The sequence below is a fragment of the Cynocephalus volans genome, chromosome 6, assembly GCF_027409185.1.
Source record: "Cynocephalus volans isolate mCynVol1 chromosome 6, mCynVol1.pri, whole genome shotgun sequence".
Taxonomy (NCBI): Eukaryota; Metazoa; Chordata; class Mammalia; order Dermoptera; family Cynocephalidae; genus Cynocephalus; species Cynocephalus volans.
The window spans coordinates 43,323,701-43,345,064 of record NC_084465.1 but is presented as its reverse complement, the minus strand read 5'-3'; the positions used below and the strand labels follow the sequence as shown (position 1 = coordinate 43,345,064).

Genomic DNA, 21,364 nt, shown 5'->3' with positions numbered 1-21,364 from the left:
CATTGGCTCTGAGCCTCTCTTCCATGGCACTGGAACAGACCCTGCAGGGTCTACATTTCCTGGGTCTCAGGAGTCCTTTTACTCCTCACCACAATAAATATTCTCCTTGATTCCCACAAGGACCCAATATTTTTGCCTCTGGATCACAGTAGTTTCTTCTCTATATCTCTTTAGTCCTCATTTCTTTACTGTCTATTGAGTGTCCAGAGTCAACAAAGAACTGGGTTCTTAGAGTACATCTCTCAGAGGCATACAGTGAACACAATTGCCCAAAATAATTCTCTCATATTTGAAAACAATTTTGATTATTTGTGTTGCTCTTTTTGTATAAGACTAACCAAACAAAGAATTATCTGGTCAGTATGGGAGAAATATGAGGAGTCTTCGAAATGGTCATGGAAAATACTATGAAAAAACTACATAGATTTCAAAAATTTTTTGCACCAAAATAAACTCACACTAACTTGTTATAATGTATCTGAAGAGGATCTAGTTTGAGGCACTATGAAGGATAAGACATCAGTTTGAAAAGAGCCCCTATCAGAGCAACGTGAATTCTGCTAAAACTGAAGCAAGTACAAAAATAAAATTTATGGTGAAGCTTCGGTGGAAGAATGGTGAAATCACTGATGCTTTACAAAAAGTTTACGAGGACAATGCCCCAAAGAAATCAGCAGTTTACAAATGGATAACTCATTTTAAGAAAGGGTGAGATGAAGCCGCCGTGGCAGACCATCCATTCAATTTGCAAGGAAAAAATTAATCTTGTTTGTGCCCTAATTGAAGAGAACTGACAATTAGCAGCAGAAACAATAGCCAACACCATAGAAGACATCTCAATTGGTGCAGCTTACACTATTCTGATTGAAAAAATGACAGATGAACCAACTTTCTGTTCGATGTGTACCAAAACTGTTGTGCCCAGATCAGCTGCAGACAAGAGCAGAGCTTTCAATGGAAATTTTGAACAAGTGGGATCACGATCCTGAAGCATTTCTTTGAAGAACTGTGCCAGGAGATGAAATACAGCGTTAGCAGTATGATCCTGAAGACGAAGCATAGTCAAAGCAATGGCTACCAAGAGGTGGAAGTGGTCCAGTTGAAGCAAAAGTGGTCCAGTCAAGAGCAAAGCTCATGGTCGGTTTTTTGGGATGCTCAAGGCATTCCGCTTGTTGACTTTCTGAAGGGCCAAAGAATGTTAATGTCTACTTATTATGAGAGTGTTTTGAGAAAGTTAGCCAAAGCTTTAGTAACAAAACACTAGGAAAGCTTCACCAGAGTCCTTCTCCACCATGACGATGCTCCTGCTCATTCCTCTCATTAAACTAGGGCAATTTTGTGAGAGTTTTGATGGGAAATCATTAGGCATCCACCTTACAGTCCTGATTTGGCTCCTTCTGACTTCTTTTTGTTTCCTAATCTTATGTATTTATGTATTTATTTATTTATTTTTTGGTGACCGGTAAGGGGATTGCAACCCTTGGTGTGGTGTCGCCCGCACCGCGCTCAGCCAGTGAGCGCACCGGCCATCCCTATATAGGATCTGAACCCGCGGTCTCGGCGCTCCCAGTGCTGCACTCTCCCGAGTGAGCCACGGGTTCGGCCCTTAATCTTATGTATTTAAAGGGCACCTATTTTTGTTTAGTTAATAATGTAAAAAAGATGGCATTGACATGGTTAAATTTTCAGGACCCTCAGTTCTGTAGGGATGGACTAAATGGCTGGTATCATCACTTACAATAGTGTCTTGAACTTGATGGAGCTTATGTTGGAAAAATAAAGTTTATATTTTTTTATTTTTATCTTTCAATTCCATTTTTCCACAAAATTTTTGAAATCCACTTGTACGGCAGAAATCACCAATTCCTCTGAGACAGGAATGAACTTTTCTTGGTTTGGTGAAAGCAGAGTTGGTGTTTGAGTTAAACTGGGGTGCCTGGTCAGGACCTCCTTCCCCTCCACACACTGCGACAGAACGTGTAGGGCTCTAAAGAGCAGAGTTTGAAAACCACTGCAAGAACTGTCTTTTCCCCAGGATGAGATGTGTTTTTATTGGGAGAAATCTGAAGGTTGAACTTTGTTTCACATTGATTAAAGCATTATTTATTTCAGCAAAAAAAGTATGATCATCAAAAAAGCACTCTACGAAAGACAACATAATGTTATCATATAAAGACAAAAAGATGAAAAAAATTTAGAGAGATAAAAATATTTTTATGACTATGTGATAAAGGCATAGAAAATAGGAACCAGAATCTTTGATAGTGGAAATTTCTATGCAAGAAGTGAGAGTATAATCAATAGGACCTTGAGTTTATCTATGATGAATTTCTTAACAAAGATCTAAAGCAAATATCTGATAATGTTAAAATTTTTTAATAATTTACCCATATTATGCTTTATTCTTATCTGTATGCTTAAAATGTTTTACAATAAAATAATGTAAAAAAGATTTGTTTACTATATTTACAACCCTATTTAAAAAAATACACACAGGTGTGCATTCATATGGGAAAATAATTCTTAATAGAATCTATTCAAAAAATTTTTTTACTTGGTGAGGCTGATGAAAAGTTCTTAAAATAAACTTTAAAATAAGGTTGGTACTTACTCTATTTTCTTTAGGGAAAAAAAAGAGAACAAGAGGCATTGAGATTTAATGACAGGTATTATGAAAAAAATCAATTTAGTAACTGATCACTTGCTGTTGGGACAAAATAAAAACCAACAGTACACCAAAACTTTTATACAGTTTCAGAACAGAAATCGATGGAAAACTTTTTTTAAAAAAGGAAACAAACAAATAAGGATCACGTCGGAATCTCTAAAGGAAGATGTTAAATTTTATGGAAAATTAAAAAAAAAGAAATCTAGAAAAAAAGCAGTAGTGTAATTAGAATCAATAATTTAACTGTTAGTTGTCATTCTTTCTAGAAATAAAGTTTTAATAGCCATATATTTGTATTTGACAACTAAATAAATTTACCATCCCAATAAACAATGCTTTTAAGAAAATACTTTTTGGTTTTTCCTTTTTTGTTTTTAATTGCCTCTGCTAACCAATGATAATGAGGTGTAAATAAATGGCTTTCTAGAGACAACATTTCATCCAAGAGACTCACCTGGGTTGGTATAAAGCTGGCTTTCCACAGTTTTACCAATACACTGCAGTTTAATGGCCTGCAGGGAATCGTCCACGTGCATGATGGTCGGGAGGCTGCCCAGAGTGTCCTGCACCAAGTTGGCCACTTCCCGGACATCAAAAAGCTTCAACAGTTCTGAGTACACAGCTGGGAAAGAGCTCAGAAATACAGCCTAAAAAAAGAAGAAGCAATTTAAACCAACTCCCAGATATGCCATGAGAAATAAGCTGTAAAATGTCAGTGAGTTTAAGGACTATGAAAAGTATTGTTGAATGGTAGAAAAATGAATGTAAAATATTTCTGTTACCTAAAGTTAAAAGGGTGAAAAAAAAAGTGCAGCAGAATAGGACAACTTTTTTTGAAATGTGCAAAGGAGCAATATAATAAAAACTGGGAAATTCTGAAAAATCACTGACAATGACTGGTAAAAACCCCAGAGAATCAGCAAAATGCATCATGACTGAATAGAAAGAATGCTCAACCAATACCTGGACTGTAGTCATTTATATTTCATTCTTTTTGGATCCTTTTTGGAGAAACTTTCTAAAATGCTCATTAAAACTCATTTACCTTTAAGAAATGAAACATATTAATTTCCCAAAGCACTCAACTTATGTTTAAGAAAAAACATAAGATGAGGCATCAGAAGACCTAGGTTATATGTAATCCTTACTAGCTTTACTTCTAATCAACTCTGTGACTTTGGAAAGTCATTTTAGCCCCCAACCTTCAGTTTCATCACTTGTAAAATGAAAAGATCATTAAAACACCCCTTAAGTTGCTTCAAGATCTATTGTTAACCAAGAGCTGCGTGCACAAACTAAGAACAATATTTTTTATGTAAATAAAGAAACCTGATCAAAAAAAGAGACACTAACATCAAATCCCAAGGGGCATACTTAAAAAATTGGGCTAGGATTGTACATCAAAACAAAGACAGTCTTTTTAAATTCCATAAAAAAAGACCAATGGAAAGAAATCAATCAGCCTCAACTCTACCTATTGAGGGAAGAAGGCACTTGTTTCTAAAATGCTGAGACTCCAGTGCAGGCTGGCTTCCCAACAACATCTGAGACCACTGGAAAGTAGGTCAAGTCTACATGTGCTAATGATTCAAACGTGGAATCAAATTCCAATTCAAGGATTTTAGTATTTATCTATACAGCAGCAGCAAACATATTTAGAATAGCTGAGATCTGTTTTTGATGCTAGAGCTATCAAAATGCTTAAGGTACTATAGTCAACAGCATTTCTTCTTGACTCTTGAAAATGATACACTTACGTGAATATATTTGAAATGAGTAACTTGGTATTCCCTGTTAAAGACTATATTTATATAACCTTCATTTCACTCTGTGAAGAGACAAGTCATACCAATAAAGTTAAATAAAATAAAATGAAACAAAGTAAAATAAGCCCAGCTTTCTGATTATTGAAAAGTGAACTAATCTTCCTCAAGTATTCCTTAATTTATCCATTAATTCTTTATTTATAACCTCTCTACTTCAAAAAAGTATCTGAATGTGCCTGCAGTGTAAGATACATATATAATAGGACAATTAACAAGGATAAAGGAAGGAGGATCTTGTGAAGAGGACAGAAAGATAACTATCAGGGCAAGCTAAGGGGTTTTACTGCCAATAAAAATAAAAGTACAATTTAGTTTTGAGATTCCTGGTAGCCAAAACACATAGAGAAAGATGATTAGGAATTTATGCAGGGTCTTGGGATTCTACTCCTTCCATTATTCCTTCTTTTCTCCCGGGGATCCTGAGGTAGGGGCCTGTCAATGGAATGGAAGATCAGGAACCAGTGCTCCATTTGCTGAGTTAGCCCTGGGCAGGACTACCAAGGACTGCATCATTAGCAAGCTGGGTTTAGGCCAGGAGGACTAAATGAACATCCCCAGCTGGACCAGGATGGACAGATCTGTGGGGCAGCTGTCCATTGACCCAACCTGAAGGATTGCTGGGATGGGTGCTCTGCCTCCAGAAGACAGGATTTACCCTGAGTAGTAGCCCACATGGAAAAATACAAAATGGGGCAAGGAGATTGGGCTTTAGCCTTCAAGGCAGCCTAACAGTAAACCTTGGACTAATGGATACTCTTGGCTCTGGATGTGGTAGGCAGAATTCTAAGATGATTCCCATGACCTTTGTCCACTGGTGGTGTTCCTGTGATTATGTCATGTTACATGCCAAAATGGATTTTGCAGATGTAATGAAGGTTACCAATTATCTAGATTATCCAGGTGGGCCTAACCTAATCACAAGAACCCTTAAAATGAAGAGTTTTCTCTGGCTGGTAGAATAGTAGTAGACAGAGAGATTCAAAGCATGAGATGGATTTGACATACCACTGCTGGCTTTGAAGATTGAGCGGACATGTGCCACATGGCCTCTAGAACCTAAGAGAACCTTTCTTTGCACCATGTTGGCATTTAATTGAGATTCAGACCAATTCTCCCTTCTGCACATTTCTCCCTGTATGAAGGGTTTGGCGACCGGGCATTTTGATATTGAGGTCTCTGGCAAGTTCCTAAAGTGCAGTGGTTGTAATGTTAACTCTGGAGGCCAAAATGACATTTAAAAGAGCCTAAGATGTATCCTTGCCCAGATGGAAGATGAATCCACCTCTGCAAAGAGAGTAACAAGAACAGTCCCCTAAACAATCAGAAAAAGTACAGACAGCACTACTCTTGCAGGGTTGGTGCATTTCTGCTATTTTGCCATTATGCATTATGCCTTCCAATGTCACATGGCGCCAAATTATAACAACACTATTAAGGATCTAGTTTTGTCTTTTAATCTCCTGTCTTATGTCCTAGTTCTGAATGATTATAAGTCTCTAGTCTCCAGGGAATGGTAAGAGGCTGTTCCTCCATCTGACAGGTTTTTAACTAAGTCATTAGAATTAAAAGTGTACAAGAAGGATTAAAAATGTATAGAGAAAGATATTCAGAATTATCTCTCGGAACTTGTTCAAGGCCATGCTATTTGGAAAGTGGATGGATCCTGTTCTTAAGAAAACATGTGGGGCTACTCCCAATAACAGAATTTGGCAGCAGTAGCTCAGCACTGGTCTTTAAGATAAATCCCAGGACGATTAGGGCTAAGTTAAATAAAACAAAACAACAGGCAGTTTAGCTGAGTCCAATATAATGACTTTCGAAAGTTGACAGATTCAAGTGCAGTGCGAGGCCTGGGGAGAAAAGCTGTAAGAGATGGGCTCTGGTGAGATTCCTTCCCCAAGGCTGATGGTGCCAACTTGTCCAATCACCGGGAAGTGTTCTGGTAACTGGAAAGGTGGCAGATGCAAACCAGTAGCCTCTCCATGGAGGGAGAGAAGGGTGTGAGGAAAGGCAACCACTTCTGCTCGGCTAGTTTTCAGAAGCGGGGGATTTTTCAACGTCTGCTCACAAACTTGGTTAAGCTACAAATATAAACTGGAGCTATGGATTTCTGATGGAGAAAACATTCAATTATGCTGTTGTATAAAAATAAGCTACACTCATATTTTTCTCCATTCAGCAGAGATGCAAAAAATTACCTGTGACTGAGATAATGCTCCAGACCCTTTGCTTTCTTGTGAAAGAAAGAAACGGACGGACATAAGGAGCTCTTGAATGCAGCAGCGGAATTCCTCTTCATTTTGCCCACCGGTGGCAAGGGAAAACAGCCTTCGAGATTGAACTATATACTTAAAAATGTATTCTTGTGCCTTAAATGAAAATTGTTAAAAGTTAGCTTCAAAGGAGACCAAAAGCATTTATTTAACAGTGACACATCATAAAAACCATGGTACAGCGTTAGAATTTTAAATTATTGATTTTAAAAGGCCCTGTGAGATTTTCGAAGGGTTGTTTACTTGGAGGGGAAAGAGACATTTTTCTCTGATGCCTAATGGAAGAAATGTATAGAAAATTTAAAAATTCTTTATAATTCTTGAGCATTATGGACACTAAATGTTTTTGATCCTCAGATTTTTTAAAATTTAGTCAACAAAGAGAGAACTGTTTCTCAAAAATGATTTTTGCTTTGGTAGGTACTATTGCCACTTCGCATTTTACCTTCAATCAGACCAAATGCTTGTTTCATAAAATGTATATATTATCTATTTTTTATCTACTACCAGAGCTGTTACTGGACAATCCCTTTAAGAATTTGTATTCTTTCTGAACATGTTTGCAAGGAAGACATTAGTATCTCCATATAAAACTAACCATATAAGGCTCAGAGAAGAGGGTGGTGTAAAACCATGAGATCCAGTATAACCTCAGGTTTCCTCATTGTGATCCCTGCTAAGCCACCCTATTCTCTCTTAGAATTTAAGATAAATGTTTCTCAGATGGTCTATGGCAGGTTGGTAGAAGCAAGACCCAGGGTGTTTTAAGCTTAACTACCTATCCATAGTCTTCTTTCAGAAACCCTCCCTTTCCTGCCAATCTTAGACTTCACGTCAAGTGTTCTGGAGCCCACAGGAGTAAGGATTCAATCTTGGGCAGGTTCCAGTGGACGAGACTGGCAAAGTCCCTTTCAAATTTCATCTGCTCTGGAGCAGCCATAACCTGATTAAGGTCCTGGAATTAGAATGTCAGTAATATATCATCACCAATTACTGTCTGTATAGAGGAAACCAATTAGTGTAAGCACCACCGTGCACCAGCTTTGTTAGACTACATTATCTGTTATCCACAGCCTGTCCTCACCTTCAGCACCTCCTGGATGTGCTCTTGCCGCTCTGCTTCTGTAATCCTGTCCACATACCACTTGAGCACTTTGATGAGATCTCTAAAATACAGGGAGAAATGTGCAGAATGGGGAATTGGTCTAATTCTCAATTAAATGCCAACAAATCCAACACTTATTTGGATCAATAAAGAGGCTTCTTTTCCCAACAGTTCTCATAATTTCCTGTCAAAATGCTATCTAATAATTTTACTAAATCTGCCCGTCAACATCACTCCCCTTTTGGAAGCCTTAAGAGAGAAACAACACTTCCTCCCGTTGCAATTCCCCTCAGTCTGGACATATTCCATTGGCCCTGCTATTTCTGGCAAGGCTTCTAAATGGGTGAACACAAATATTGGAGAAAAGGACTCCAGCCAAGCAAGTGCCTGGATGTATGATTGTAATGGTCAATCTTGGACACCTGCTAACTGGGATTTCTTCCCCAGTGACCATGTAAACACAGCTGGATGACATATTCAGCCGGAGGCAGCGGGAGTGTGGGGAGAGAGGAAGGCAGCACCTCCCCACTCCAGGTCACAGCCCTGTGGATTTATCAAGCCAATTCTCTGACCGGTGAGAAGAAGTGAGCTTACTGTCAAAGTATTCCTTAGTAAGAGAATTTCTAGAAAAGCCAAGGTTTTTTTTTTTTTTTTTTAAAGAAACAAAAATTTAAGAAAACAAACAATAACAACCTAAAACTCTTAAGATTACAGTCTTGCCACATTGAACTTTGGGCAGTTCTATTTTTCTAGGAAGAATAGTTCACACAGCACTTTTTCTCACAGTTACGGAGGAATATTTGGAAGTGCCAGTAAGTAGATGCTGCTGGGTGTGTCATTTTTAAGATAATATACCAGTGAGTCTCTGACCATGCACAGCCTGAAAAGATTTCCTCAGGCCTTATGTTGTTTCGTGAGGACTGTTATCCTGCTTTTCTGGCTGACTTGAAATGTTAGAAATTACACTCTTGTTCTCTAGCTTCCAACGACAATTTCAGCCAGAAGCAGTGAACTCCTCACACTACAGCTGAAATTGTTAGGCTGAGGGGGCCAGTGCTTCAAAATTATTCCTGTTCTTACATTTCACCCTCGGTAAAAAAAAGCATGTTGATGGAGGTTTGAGTCTTAGAAAAATACCTTCATTCATTTAAACGTTGGAGATACAAATCTTAACATGCCATGGTCTGGAATACAAAAGTTAATAGGATCAAATGCTTACTTGATTACTTACTATCCTTTATATATCGCATTGATGGGGGGGAAAAGGGTAAAAACATGATTCCCTGCTCTTTTAATTCACCTCTAGGAACAGAGGATTGTGCATGCCTGTAGGTGCTTAAGATATAGGGTAGAAATGTGGGCAAAACAGTAACGAGAGTATTGGAATGGAAACACAGAACATCAGGGCACATTCCAGGGCTGTATTTAAGCAGGGCCAGAGACTGGGAAGGTGTTATTTGTAGAAAGATGTTATTTGTTTCCTTCTGGCAATTATCAACTCAGCTGCATGCAGGTGGGCAGTTGCTAAAGCATGACATTATTCATTCACTCTTGGCCACACTGGCACAATCAGAGCTGGTAGGAAAGGAGGGACAGTTAAAACAGCAGCTACCAGCAAAGGGTAGATTCCAATGTCTAAATAGCTTGAGGCCAGGGACCAGGTCATCACATTATCAGCACAAAGTTTGTGTCTGGCATGCAGTAGGCACTCAGATATTAACAGATGGATGAATGAATGAATGAATGAATGAATGAAACAGATATGAAGGCAAAGGTTTTTCCATTCGTTTTTCTTTCTTACAAGCATCTATAATCATCAAGGAGTGCAGTGACTCAGTGGGGTGCTGGACAACCAAAGTGAAATAACCAGACGTTTTAGACCAAAGAATATCAAGTGAAATGGAGACAAGAAGAAAGAAACTTTATATTTTAGATCTCTGGAATAGAATTCAGGAAGTTCTTCTTTCCCCCTTTTAATCAAAAATAAGTTCTAACCACTATAAAAGGGTGTGTGAGGAAGGAAGATTCTGTCTCAAGAGACACTTCAGTAGTGCTTCATTTCTTCCTACAGTCTCTTTTAAATTTTCCTATATAGCTGCTGCTTCTTAGAAAAGCTCAGAAGGAACCGCTTCTAAACCAATTATAAGATAAAGGGCCTTACCTGTATGCAAGTGCCCCTGCAAAATGACTCTCAATATAAGTGTCCATTACAGGTTTAAAATGATGAAATTTACTATCTTGCAGCAAATTTATTATGTGAACCTAAAAAGAAAATTGTGCTTTAGAAAACCAAATTATAACCAAAATTTTTTTTGTTCTTTTAAACATGAATTCTTACATTATTAAGTGCATATTTCTGAAACAGCCTTATGAAAGTCAAGACAGAGAGACAAAATAGTTAAAATACAATTAAATGAAATTTGAACTTACCAAAGAATCAAACACTTTAGATCCATATTTTTGGGAATTTTCATCTAAAATTCCAAATAAGGTATCCAATGTATCTTGCAGAAACTGTTAGATAAAGAAGTAGTCAATGAATGAATAAAATTCTATCTGTCCTTCTCCTCTAAATGTTCTTTATTCTATGAATTTCCAAAAGGGGTAACATATAGTATATACCTTTACTATCTCTGAGCCGTCAATTTCTTTTAATTTAGAGAGACAGCCTGTGATCTTGTCTGGGTGGGTTCTCCATTTCAAAAGATCAAGCATATCACCTTTCCAAACAGAAAAGGAAAATTAATTGCCTTCATAGAGAACAGTCCCTAACGTGAAAGTGTTCTACTGGTAAAAGCTGAATTCCTAAACATGTGGCCCGTCTTTCTGGCCCACACAGACTATGTCTAGCCCTACCCAGGATGGCATTTATTACACTATATTCTAATTACTTCTTCCCTCCCAATGCTCTTGACCTACAAATTCCAACTCATCCTTCAGTTCTAGAGTTAGATGCAGCTTCCTCTGGGAAGCCTTTCCTGAGATCCCGAGCTAACTGTCCCTTCTTTGTGCTCCCACATTACAAAATCACTCATTTTACTATCACAGTTCTTTTGTCTATGCTGCAACTAGACTGTAAACTCCAAGAGAAAAAACAAAAACAAAAACATGCCAAACTTGGCCCTATTTATATTCCCAGCACCAAGAATGAAGCAGGCAGTTGATAAATATTTGTTGAATAATTTTCTGCCTCCCCCTGGTAAGATGCATGTTTCTCAAGGGCTGGGAACCTGCTCTATTCATGCCTGGGCCCCGGCACATAGTATTGCACTATGCGTCATGAACAATTCCACCCAGCAATGAAGGTCTTCTTGAAAATGTGACCCAAACCTTGCAGGACTAGAAGGTCCCTGTATGGTGATGACAGCCCAGTGGATTGTCAGATCATCAAGTGAGCTTTGCACTCCATGGGCCGTCTTCCATCCCAGACTTGGCAAACACAGGGCCCAGCTCAGTAATTCTCTCCCTTTCCTAAATGGATGCTGACGGTGCTATTTTTAAGATAATATACCAGTGAGTTTCTGACCACCTACAGCCTGAGAAGATTCTACAGGTCTTATGTACCTTGTTAGGACTGATTATCCTGCTTTTCTGGCTGACCTGAAAATGTTAGAAATTGTACTCTTGCAGCCCTGAGAACAATAACAGGTCCTCTAGGAACCCGGGGAGGGAATAATTTTTTCCCTCATCTTTCTTGCATAGAAGTTAGAAAGGCTCTGGAAGATGGTGGCCAAGCTTCGTTAGTCTCCCAGGGCAGCCGGGAGACAGTGGTGACAGAAGGCCAATGAAGGCAGTAAGAAGTCACAGGGCTTGTGCACAGAGCAGTGGGACCTGCCAGGGCTGGCCAGGGCTCAGTGGGGCTCAGAGACCAGACTGGCCAGGAGAGAAGCCAGGAGGGATTTTCCAGGCTGAACAGTGAGAAATTTACTTCAAAGCCTGTTTCAGGAGAATCCTGAATGGGACTTTCTGAGAGGCAGAAAGAACAATGAGACTACGGAAGACCAAAAAACCCAAGAATCAAGGTAGTAGTTAAGATGAGAAAGAAAATATGATGCAGTGAACAGAAATGAGAGAAAAACATAAGAATTTCAAGAGGAAGAAAGCAACCTCCACCAAGGCCAGAGTCAGGAGAAGAACCTCACAAAGGACTTAACAGGAAGAAATTTAGTATTAAATAGGAATGTTTACCAATACCAAACAGAGATAAGAGTAGGAGGAGGATTTAGAGTGAGAAGAAATTTTTATTTTTTATTTTTGACTGGTAAGGGGATCTTAACCCTTGACTTGGTGTTGTCAGCACCACGCTCTCCCAAGTGAGCTAACCGGCCATCCCTACATGGGATCCAAACCCATGGCCTTGGTGCCATCAGCACCACACTTTCTCAAGTGAGCCACGGCTGACCCCTAACCTCTATTCTTCTTGAGGGGAGAGGTGAGCAAAGGGATAGAGAGGCCCAGAAATTTTTAAAATACTGACTTTCAAAAGGAGATTTGTGATGTTTTTATAACCTAAAAACCATGAAAATTTTTAATATTCATAACTAACAGACATTCTGGGAGGATGATTGCAACCTGTTTAAAGTTGATTGGTTATATTTGGACTATCAGATACATCCAAAGAGTGATAGCCCCAGCAACAGAGCAAGGCTCTGCTCCTGCCCAGCTGCTTTCTGCTTCCTACACCTCCCCTCGGGATGCCCCCCTGGCAGCTTGGCTCTTGCGATCCCCCAGCGCATCTCCCCTGTCACTGGCTCCTCACTTCCCACTGCACCTCATCCCGCCTCTCACTTCTTTCCCTTGGCTCTCTTTGCCTTCCCTTTAAAGTGAGGTAGCTGCAGGGGCATTCAGGGCCCTGCCCTTGTGGAGAGTGGGGGAGGAAGAAGGGGGCTGTGCTGGCCACAAAGTGCCACCACTGGAGGCAGCAGGGGAACCAGGAATACGATTCTCATGAGCAGAGCTGGAAAAGTGGTCAAGACCATTGGAGCAGGACAGGACTATCCGTCTTTCCCATAAGCAGGCTGATGAATCTCTAGACCATTCGTAATGGTGCAAATAGAAGAGTAAAGCAGTTATGTCTGTGTGGACGTCATTAATCATGTAAGGCAAAACTGCACCTCCTTGGTCTCTGTTTTAGCCATTTGAAGATATGTTAGTTGCACATTGGGAGCTATAACTTACAACTGGAAATATGAATTTTTCTAAATTCCATCCAACAAGCATTTATTACGTATATACTATGTGTCTAACCTATCAAAAGCTATGAAATAGGGGAATGACATGACCCTACTCTTCAGAAGCTGAAAATCTCTACTTGATCTGGCAATCACAGATGTGCAGCCTAGTGCTTGGGCCCTGGCACGCTATCTAGGAAAAATGCTGGGTAATAGAGAAAGTGTGCACACAGATACATATTAGGAATCTTGAAATGCAAATCTGCTCTAGGAAACTGTTTCTAGAGACATCACTTACTAAATGCCCAATTGTAGTGAAAATAGAATTTGTATATTTTCCAAGTCAAGTAAAATGAATACATAGCAATTTAATTCCAATTTGGAACTGGATTACTTCTACACAAAGATGTGTGTCTAGCATGTAAATTTGAGAAAGATCAACTAACTTCCTCCCTCCTTCCCATCTCTTGAAACATGCTATTCATTTCCTGGCTCATTTGGAGCTGTCTTGCATTGACAAGGTTAATAAAAGTCAAAATGATAATGAAGCACTTATTAATCTCCAAAAATGAGCCAGGCATTGCCTGGAAATCTGATCTTCCCTTCCATATAGTGAGATATTTAATATACTGATTTCATGAATAGTTTATTTACTCGTATTGACCTGAAAGATGTTCTCTGCTTTTACAAAGGAGCAACTCCTAATTTTCAGAATTTGGTTCTCTTTGTTTTATGTTCATGATCTGTCTAGTATCCTAAACGCTGGAGCTAGAACAAATTCGGGATGCAGGGCCAGACAGTTGGGCTGCAGAGAACCTGTTCTTAAGTTTACCTGTGTGGTAGGCAGAATAAGGGCCTCCAAAGATGTCCACATCCTAATTCCTGGAACCTGTGAATACGTTTACCTTACGTGGCAAAACAGACTTTATAAACGTGATTAAACTAAAGATGTGAAAATAGGGAGATTATACTGGATTACTCATCCCTATGTAATCACAAGGGTCCTTAAAAGATGGAAGAAGGCCAGAGTCAGACAGATTTGAAGATCCTATGCTGATGGCTTTGAAGTTGGAGGAGGGGGACATGAGCAGCCTCTATAGAAAAGGTTAAAAAAAAAAAATCCTCCCCTAGAATCTCCACAAGGAATGCCACCCCACTAATACCTTGACTTTAGCACAGTAAAACTGATTTCAGATATTTGACCTCCAGAACTGTAAGATAATAACTTTTTGTAGTTCTAAGCCAATAAATCTGTGATAATTGTTATAGCAGCAATAGATAACTAATACAACCCAAAATATTCTGTTAGGACTTCAATTACATTTGAATATAAACTCTATAACAGACACACAACTAATCCACACAGGATGAACAAAAATTCTGTACAAGGGAGCCAATAACAGGTTGAGTTTATCAGCTTCAAAACCACCACAAGAGTAGACTGGCCCCATAAAAAATACCTGAGGTTTGGTAAATGCTTTGTAATCATTTACTGAGTTATGACAATGGAGATTTTATTTAAGTAAAATCATTAACCACATAATACTGATAAAGTTTGGTATAACTTGACATATCTTAAGTTGGTGTCCTATGTAGCACTGCACACTAAAATTAAGAGGTATTTTAAAAGTGGTCAATATCACAATGTTACATTTTGCTTTTCTGGCACTACTAAGAGAATAAATACGTTTTCTTCTAAGAGAAAAAAATGTTTACTTGTACAAATGCTGTTCTATGACACAGAAGAAAGAACTAATAAGACTTATAAATGTTTAGGCACAGGAGCTTTTTATGAGACAAAACCCCTTATTATGAAGCGATTCTCCTCAACATAATGAATCTAACTTATTAATATGGCATTCAGGATGCAAGCCAGAAGCCATATATGGCAACCATGAAGAACTCAGAAATGTTTCATTTACTTCCTTCATTAAGATGACGTTTCTATAACAATTTGCTGAGGAGAAGAGCTTGCTTTATTAATCATAACTTGCAATCACTGACATAAAAAGTAATGCTAGAACAGAAAAACAATATCCATCTAATTAAACAAAAAACAGCCTTTATTCTAAAGCCTGCAATTAGCACTGTTTATGGAGCTATAAAACAAGAGATTAAGGTGGTGGTATTTTTATTCTTTTTTTGCAGCTGGGTTTTGATGGTTTATTTGAAGAGCTGTGCACTTGGATTCCAACAATGGAATAATTTTGAAGACTTCTTAAATGATATGTATTCGACAGATCACTGGGTCACAACTGTTTCCATTTTATTGGAAATCACAGACAGAAAGATCAACAATTTAGTGCCAAGTTCGTAAAAATAACTTTGTTGTTTACTGAACATGCCTAGCAAAATTCACACAAATACACAGGTACAAGGGCTTTCAAATAAAACAGTATTATACCTTACCATTTTGTGTGAGTTTTGTGGAACAGAGAAAAGATGTTATCCAAAAAGACTCCTTTGTGGCCTTCATGGCTTGATTATTATTTCCAAGAAAAATGCCCTTGGAAAAGGGAAGTTTGAGGTAGCGGGTAATATCCTGAAGGTTTGTGTTTTCTTCACACTGTTAAAAATATTAAAAAAAAACAAAAGGGAGGGGAGAGAGACCTCCTAAGAATTATTAAGCATAATTTCCATTTCTAGTTTTTATGAACTGAGAAACATTCCAAACAGAACGTAGCTTTTAAGTAAATGCAACAGAAATGTATAAAAACAATTAAGCACATTTTGGATTCAGACTAATTGGAGTTTAAATTCCAGATCTGTCACTTTCCATGTGAGCAATGTTATGAGGTTATTTAACCACTTGAGGTTTCCTTTGCTTTTCTATAAAACCTCATTGTATTGTCATAAGAATTAGATTATATAAAGCCTTTTTACCACAGTCTCTAACAGATTGGAAATGCTCAAGAAATCATATTTGCAGTGATTTTTTAAAAATGCTTAATTCTTCCAACATCTCACCTGAGGCAACTGTTAAACTTACTTTGAAAACCAGCAATTAAGGAAATGGTATTTCAGGTTAACCTAATAGTCCCACTACATGAGGGAAATCTCTACTTCACAGAAAATGCCAGCTAACACATGTAAAAGAAATTAAAGACTTAGAAAATATAATTTCATATCCCCACTGTAATTATTACTCTAGTTCGGGATTGTTGCTTAGTGCTAAAACCAGCAGGAGGATTGTTGATGAGGAACCGGATGTTCACACAGCGCCAGAGCAGCAGCACACAGATTACTTCCTACTGGCAAAAGGACAAATATAACTGCACGTGGGGGGATCAGGCTGTCATTGCACCAGTGCAAGGCAATGCAAAGACACACATCATCATCTACAAGCATTCTTCCAAAGATGTTCAACTTCTGCTTCATAGTAAACACGAGAGAGTGCAACATGCTGAACGATGCTGTGGGGAAGCAGCTAGACAACTCCAGAAGGTGGGGATTTCTGCAGGGTGTCTGTCCTTGTCTCTTCATGTCAGTGTCGTCAAGAAAGAGATTGCTCTAGATTAAACACACTTAAGAGACAGACAGCCTGATGTACCTTATGGTCCTAGATTTGGACAAGCCTGCTGATTTGTCCTTTTTTTTTTTTTTTTTTTGGAAATTTGTAAATTGACTAAGTTCTAGATGAGATAAAAATTTAGTATATAAAAAATCAGTAACTGAAAAAAGTAGATTTAAAATAAATATATATTATGTATCATTTATTAAAAAATCCATATAGAACGACATCTAAAAGGATATACACTAAGGAGGTAACAGTTTACATCATCTGGGTAGTAAGGACGTGATGTTTTTATTTTCTTTCAGTTATCTGTATACTACTTTTGTAATGATAAAGGTGATTTTAAATTAAATTCTTGAGAAAAAAGTCTTGTAACAGACACAGAGAGGGCACAGGTCAGATTGTTTTGTGTATAAGTTTTAAAACTCATATGAACTTTATTCCTTTAAATTTGTTCAAATAATTTCCATGTTAGTATCCTGGCAACAGGCAAGAGTTTAAGCATAGGATCTCTCTGGTATTCTAGACTATTTTGTATGATTCACAAAAGATTTAAAAAAATTTAATAATAAATCTTTAGGAAAGACCTCTTTAACAACTTTAGAGAAACAGAATCAGTATATTACATGATGTTCTTACTAGCACACCTGCCCAGTAACAGAACCAACATAAACACAATAAACAGCCTCTATAGTTCTCTTCTAGTGTTACAACTCCAAATGCTTTTTTTTTATTACAGTGAGATCTTTCATATAGATAGAAGAGTGCATAAAACACACATATATGGTTCAAAGAATAAAGTGAACACTTCAGATGCTTTCTTAGAGAAAGTACTTAGACAAAATAATGTTCTGGAACCTTGGACAGCTGCCCCTCCCCTGAGTCTTGGTCCTGGTATCAGAACCTGAAATATGGCCAGTCACAGCATGATCCACAGCACGCCAAATTCACCCTATTCCCTGCCTGGAACTGGCCTATGTGGTTCCCATCCCTATCCTGACTGACCCTTCATACATCCACCACTTCCCATCGTGACTGAAGTCTCATGCCAAGCGCAGCCCAGACACTCTGTCCAGCTATTTTCAGGCCTCCTCCCCAGGAGCTGGAGTCTGCTCTGATCTGCTCCATCTGTTCACAGAAATCCTGATCCGATAGATATCTGCCTTATTTCCCTCCACCTCCCCTCAACTAACTGGCCGGCTCTGGTGTACTTCTGGCAGCCTCTTGGAATTCCTGCTTGATATGCTCACCTAGCTCAACTGGTTGCTGTGAGACTGACTGCTTCTGTGAGTAAAAGCATGATGGCTATGTCGTATCCTTAGGGGTCACTGTAAATAGAAGACTTGGCTGCCTTCTCCTGGTCCAGCCACCGTGGCCAGGTCAGTTCCACCAAACCTGGTTCATTCACTTCTCCCTCAGCCTGGGGGGCCAGACTCAGCGTCTGAGTCTGAGGCATGACACCTTGACAGCTTCTTACAGCTAAACTCTAACACCCTCACTCAAGTACAAGACACGATGACTAATATGAACAATATTCTGGACACAAAAGGTATTTCCAGACCTTCTACCAAGAACACTGGTATGTGGGTGTGTAAGATAGAGAGTGGGGTGGGGGAGGAATGAGAATTCTGCCACTGAATTCAGTAAAGAAAAGCAGGTAACCGTGACCTGGTCTGTATGAATCCTTTGATATAATATTTACCAGGGGTGCAAAACTGATTGTTTTGTCCAGTAGGATTATGCTAGGTATGGGGTTAGAGTTAGAAGTTTTAAGGTATTTCTAAAAAACTTAAGAAACTGTACAGAAAATCTTAGAGCATATCTTTTATTGTTCCTTCAGGTTTTCAGCACGTGTCCTTAACATATCATAAAAACACTGGAGATTTTAAGAGCAATCCAAGCAAATACAGTTTATGAAGGCTTACTGTATGTCACTCACTGCTAAACACTCTGAATTATTTTCTCATAACAACATATAAAGCAGAATATTGTAACCCAGGAGCTTAAGTGACTTGCCCAATGTCACAGTATTAGCAGTGTCAAAGCCAGGATTTGAACCGAAGTTGTATTCACAATCACTATGGAACATCACCTCCCTCCATGGTTTTTTTGTTCCCAATTGAAACATAATTGATTATATGTATTTGTGGGATACAGAGTTGAATATCAATACCTATGCACAATATGTAATGATCAAATCAGATAATTAGCATATTCATCATTACAAAATGTAATCATTTTTTGTGTCAATTAACCAATTTCACAATAACACTGCTCTCCCTCCCCATCCATTTCCCACTTCTAATAACCACAGTTCTGTTCTTTCCTTCTGAAAATTCACAGTATTAGTGTGACTGTTGTCTGCCTGCCTGCCGTTCTGTCTTCCTTTCCTCCTCACTTCCCTCCTATAAGCTCCTTCCCTCCCTCTTATGAGACAGGACAAGCAGTGTTTCTCTTTCTGTGCCTGGCTTATTTCTCTTACCATAGTTTTCTCCAAGCTCATCCATGTCACTGCAAATAGAGAAATTTCATTCTTTTTTATGGCTGAGTAGTATCCCATTCCTCCACTGCCGTTTTAATCAGGTTTTGAGTTTTACTATAATAAATTTTAAATTTATTGCTTTATAGACAAAATATTGAATGGTGTGTATGGCTAAGAAAGACCCCCAAAAGTTACTTTTCAAAAAAAAAAAAAAAAAAAGGGTATGTGTGCAAAGACACCCTTGGAGAGGTCTCAGAGTAGTATGTGGAGCTGAAATAGTTTATTTTTTACTTTTTTGGTGGCTTGCAGTATGAGGATCTGTGAAATAATTTCAAATGAAATAAGCTTCTGAGTCTTACAGGGAAATGGCTAGTCTATGTTCTGGAACCACTGAGGGAACAAAAAATCATGAGACCTGGATGTAGTAGGGACAAGGGGCAGGTGGGAGCAGATGCGGCACAATGCAGGAACCTGAGAACATGACAGATGTGCTGGAGATCATTCACTCCTTCATTTGATGAGAGAGAATCTATAGAAGAGAAATGAGACTCAAGAGCAGTGAAGAATAGAAATGGGGTTCCAGAAGGTAGGCCTGTGGGGCAGAACAGGTGTCAGCAAGAGTTTAAGCCAAAAAGATTATCCGGCCTCCTAAAGAGGAAATGCACAGGTCACTAGGAGAAGCCAGGGAGTGAGGAAGAGACTGCGGGAAATTCCAGGGTGCTTTTCAGCCAGGTGGGAGAAAGGTTTGTACTGTGTGAGATTCTGAACCAGGGTATAGACTGGAAAAAACAAATGTGAATGGATGATTTTCCCCTTAGATGAAGGGCTAAAAGTCAATGAAGCCACAGAAATGAGACTGGACAAGTGTGGTTTGGCATTGCTTGTGCTTTAACTGGAAATAGCAAGTACAGCAGAGTCGTGGTTGGGTGTCTGAATGCCTGCGCATCTGAGCACTACGGGCTCAGCAGCACCAAGCGGCAGCTAGGAGATATTTCCCCTGCATGGGGTTGAAAGATGGTTTTGTCATCATGATAAAATTCAGTTATACCCTTCCACTGGATGAGGTGGTTAAATATGGATCATGTGAATTCTGGGAAACATGTATAAAACAACTGTTTTTGCTTTGGCATAAGAAAATTTTTTTTTTCATCAAACCCTATGTAGGCATAGAACAAAGCAATATCCATATGAGAATAAGATGACACTGTCCTGCTCATCAGAGAACTCCTTCTCTTGTGGGAGACACAAGCACAGCTGAAGTGTTCCTGGTGTTACGGTAGATTGATGAGGGAAGAATTAACTGAACCATTCTTTCTAGGAGAAACTAGGCAACATGACCACAGCTCCCTGAGGCTGCTACTAGATTGGAGGAACAAAACCATGTTACTGTCACAGTGAAGGACAGTTCTCTGCATTTGCCTTGACATGCTGTGATCTGTGCGAGTCCTTTTAAAATGGCATGGAGGTAATTTACTACAAATTAGAGAAGAGGGAGATGAGAACCAGCCCTCTGCTTTACTATACGTGGGTCTGAAATCAAATCTGACCTGGGAGATGTGGTCTCTGGCCACATACAGAAGTATTAAATTGCAGGCTTTGCAGTAGCAGTAATAATCTCCATCTGCTCTGAGATAATATAGATTGGCTCAAGGCCTATTTCTTTCCCCAGAATTAAAAGCATTTGGTAGAGCAATGAATGGGGCATTATGTCCTATGCTACTCTTTGACCACTGTCTTAGATAGGTAAAAGAGAATGACAGTGGTCTATCATAAACAGTGTCCCAGAAATGTGACATTTGCAATTATGCAGATATCACATTGAGAGACCCACACGTGCAATTTAGTAAGAAAAAAACTGGCACAGAAATTCATGGTATATTCATCAAATTAAGAGGTCTATAATTTCCAGGAAATAAGAGAACTAAATTTTAAAAATTACAGTAAGGTGGACAATCCAGAAAAAACGTGCAGGTGTCTGTTCATGGCAGAAGTGGATGGAGGCAGGATAGAAAGCACAATTTTGGGCATTCTGAGTTAGAGGTGTGTCTGGGAAAACCAACCGAAGATGCACAGGAGGCTGGTAAAAGTTCTGGACGTGAAAAACAGATCTGGCAGTCATCTACATAGAGATGTGGTAAGTTAGCCCCTGGAAGTGAAGGAGATGGCTCTAGAGAGGACCAAACAGATATGGTGGCCAGGGCTAAGTCCACGATAACACCAACACTTAAGGTGGAGTTAAAGAGAGAAGAGTCCTCAAAGAGGAGAAAGGATGAAACTCAGGAGAACATTGTCTGACAGCCCAAAGAACGAGGGATTTCCAAGAAG

At 39.0% G+C, this 21,364-nt stretch overlaps 1 protein-coding gene across 1 annotated transcript in view; it reads right to left on the bottom strand.

The window, feature by feature from the left end:
- DOCK4 (dedicator of cytokinesis 4) overlaps positions 1–21,364 on the bottom strand; it is a 433,780-nt gene that overhangs the window by 117,699 nt on the left and 294,717 nt on the right. The window contains exons 17-23 of the mRNA XM_063098749.1: positions 15,453–15,609; positions 10,495–10,592; positions 10,303–10,386; positions 10,034–10,134; positions 7,852–7,933; positions 6,693–6,863; positions 3,123–3,315 (exon numbers count right to left, since the gene is read on the bottom strand). Of these exons, the coding sequence (XP_062954819.1) occupies positions 3,123–3,315; positions 6,693–6,863; positions 7,852–7,933; positions 10,034–10,134; positions 10,303–10,386; positions 10,495–10,592; positions 15,453–15,609 (886 nt within the window). The remainder of the gene's footprint in view (positions 1–3,122; positions 3,316–6,692; positions 6,864–7,851; positions 7,934–10,033; positions 10,135–10,302; positions 10,387–10,494; positions 10,593–15,452; positions 15,610–21,364) is intronic.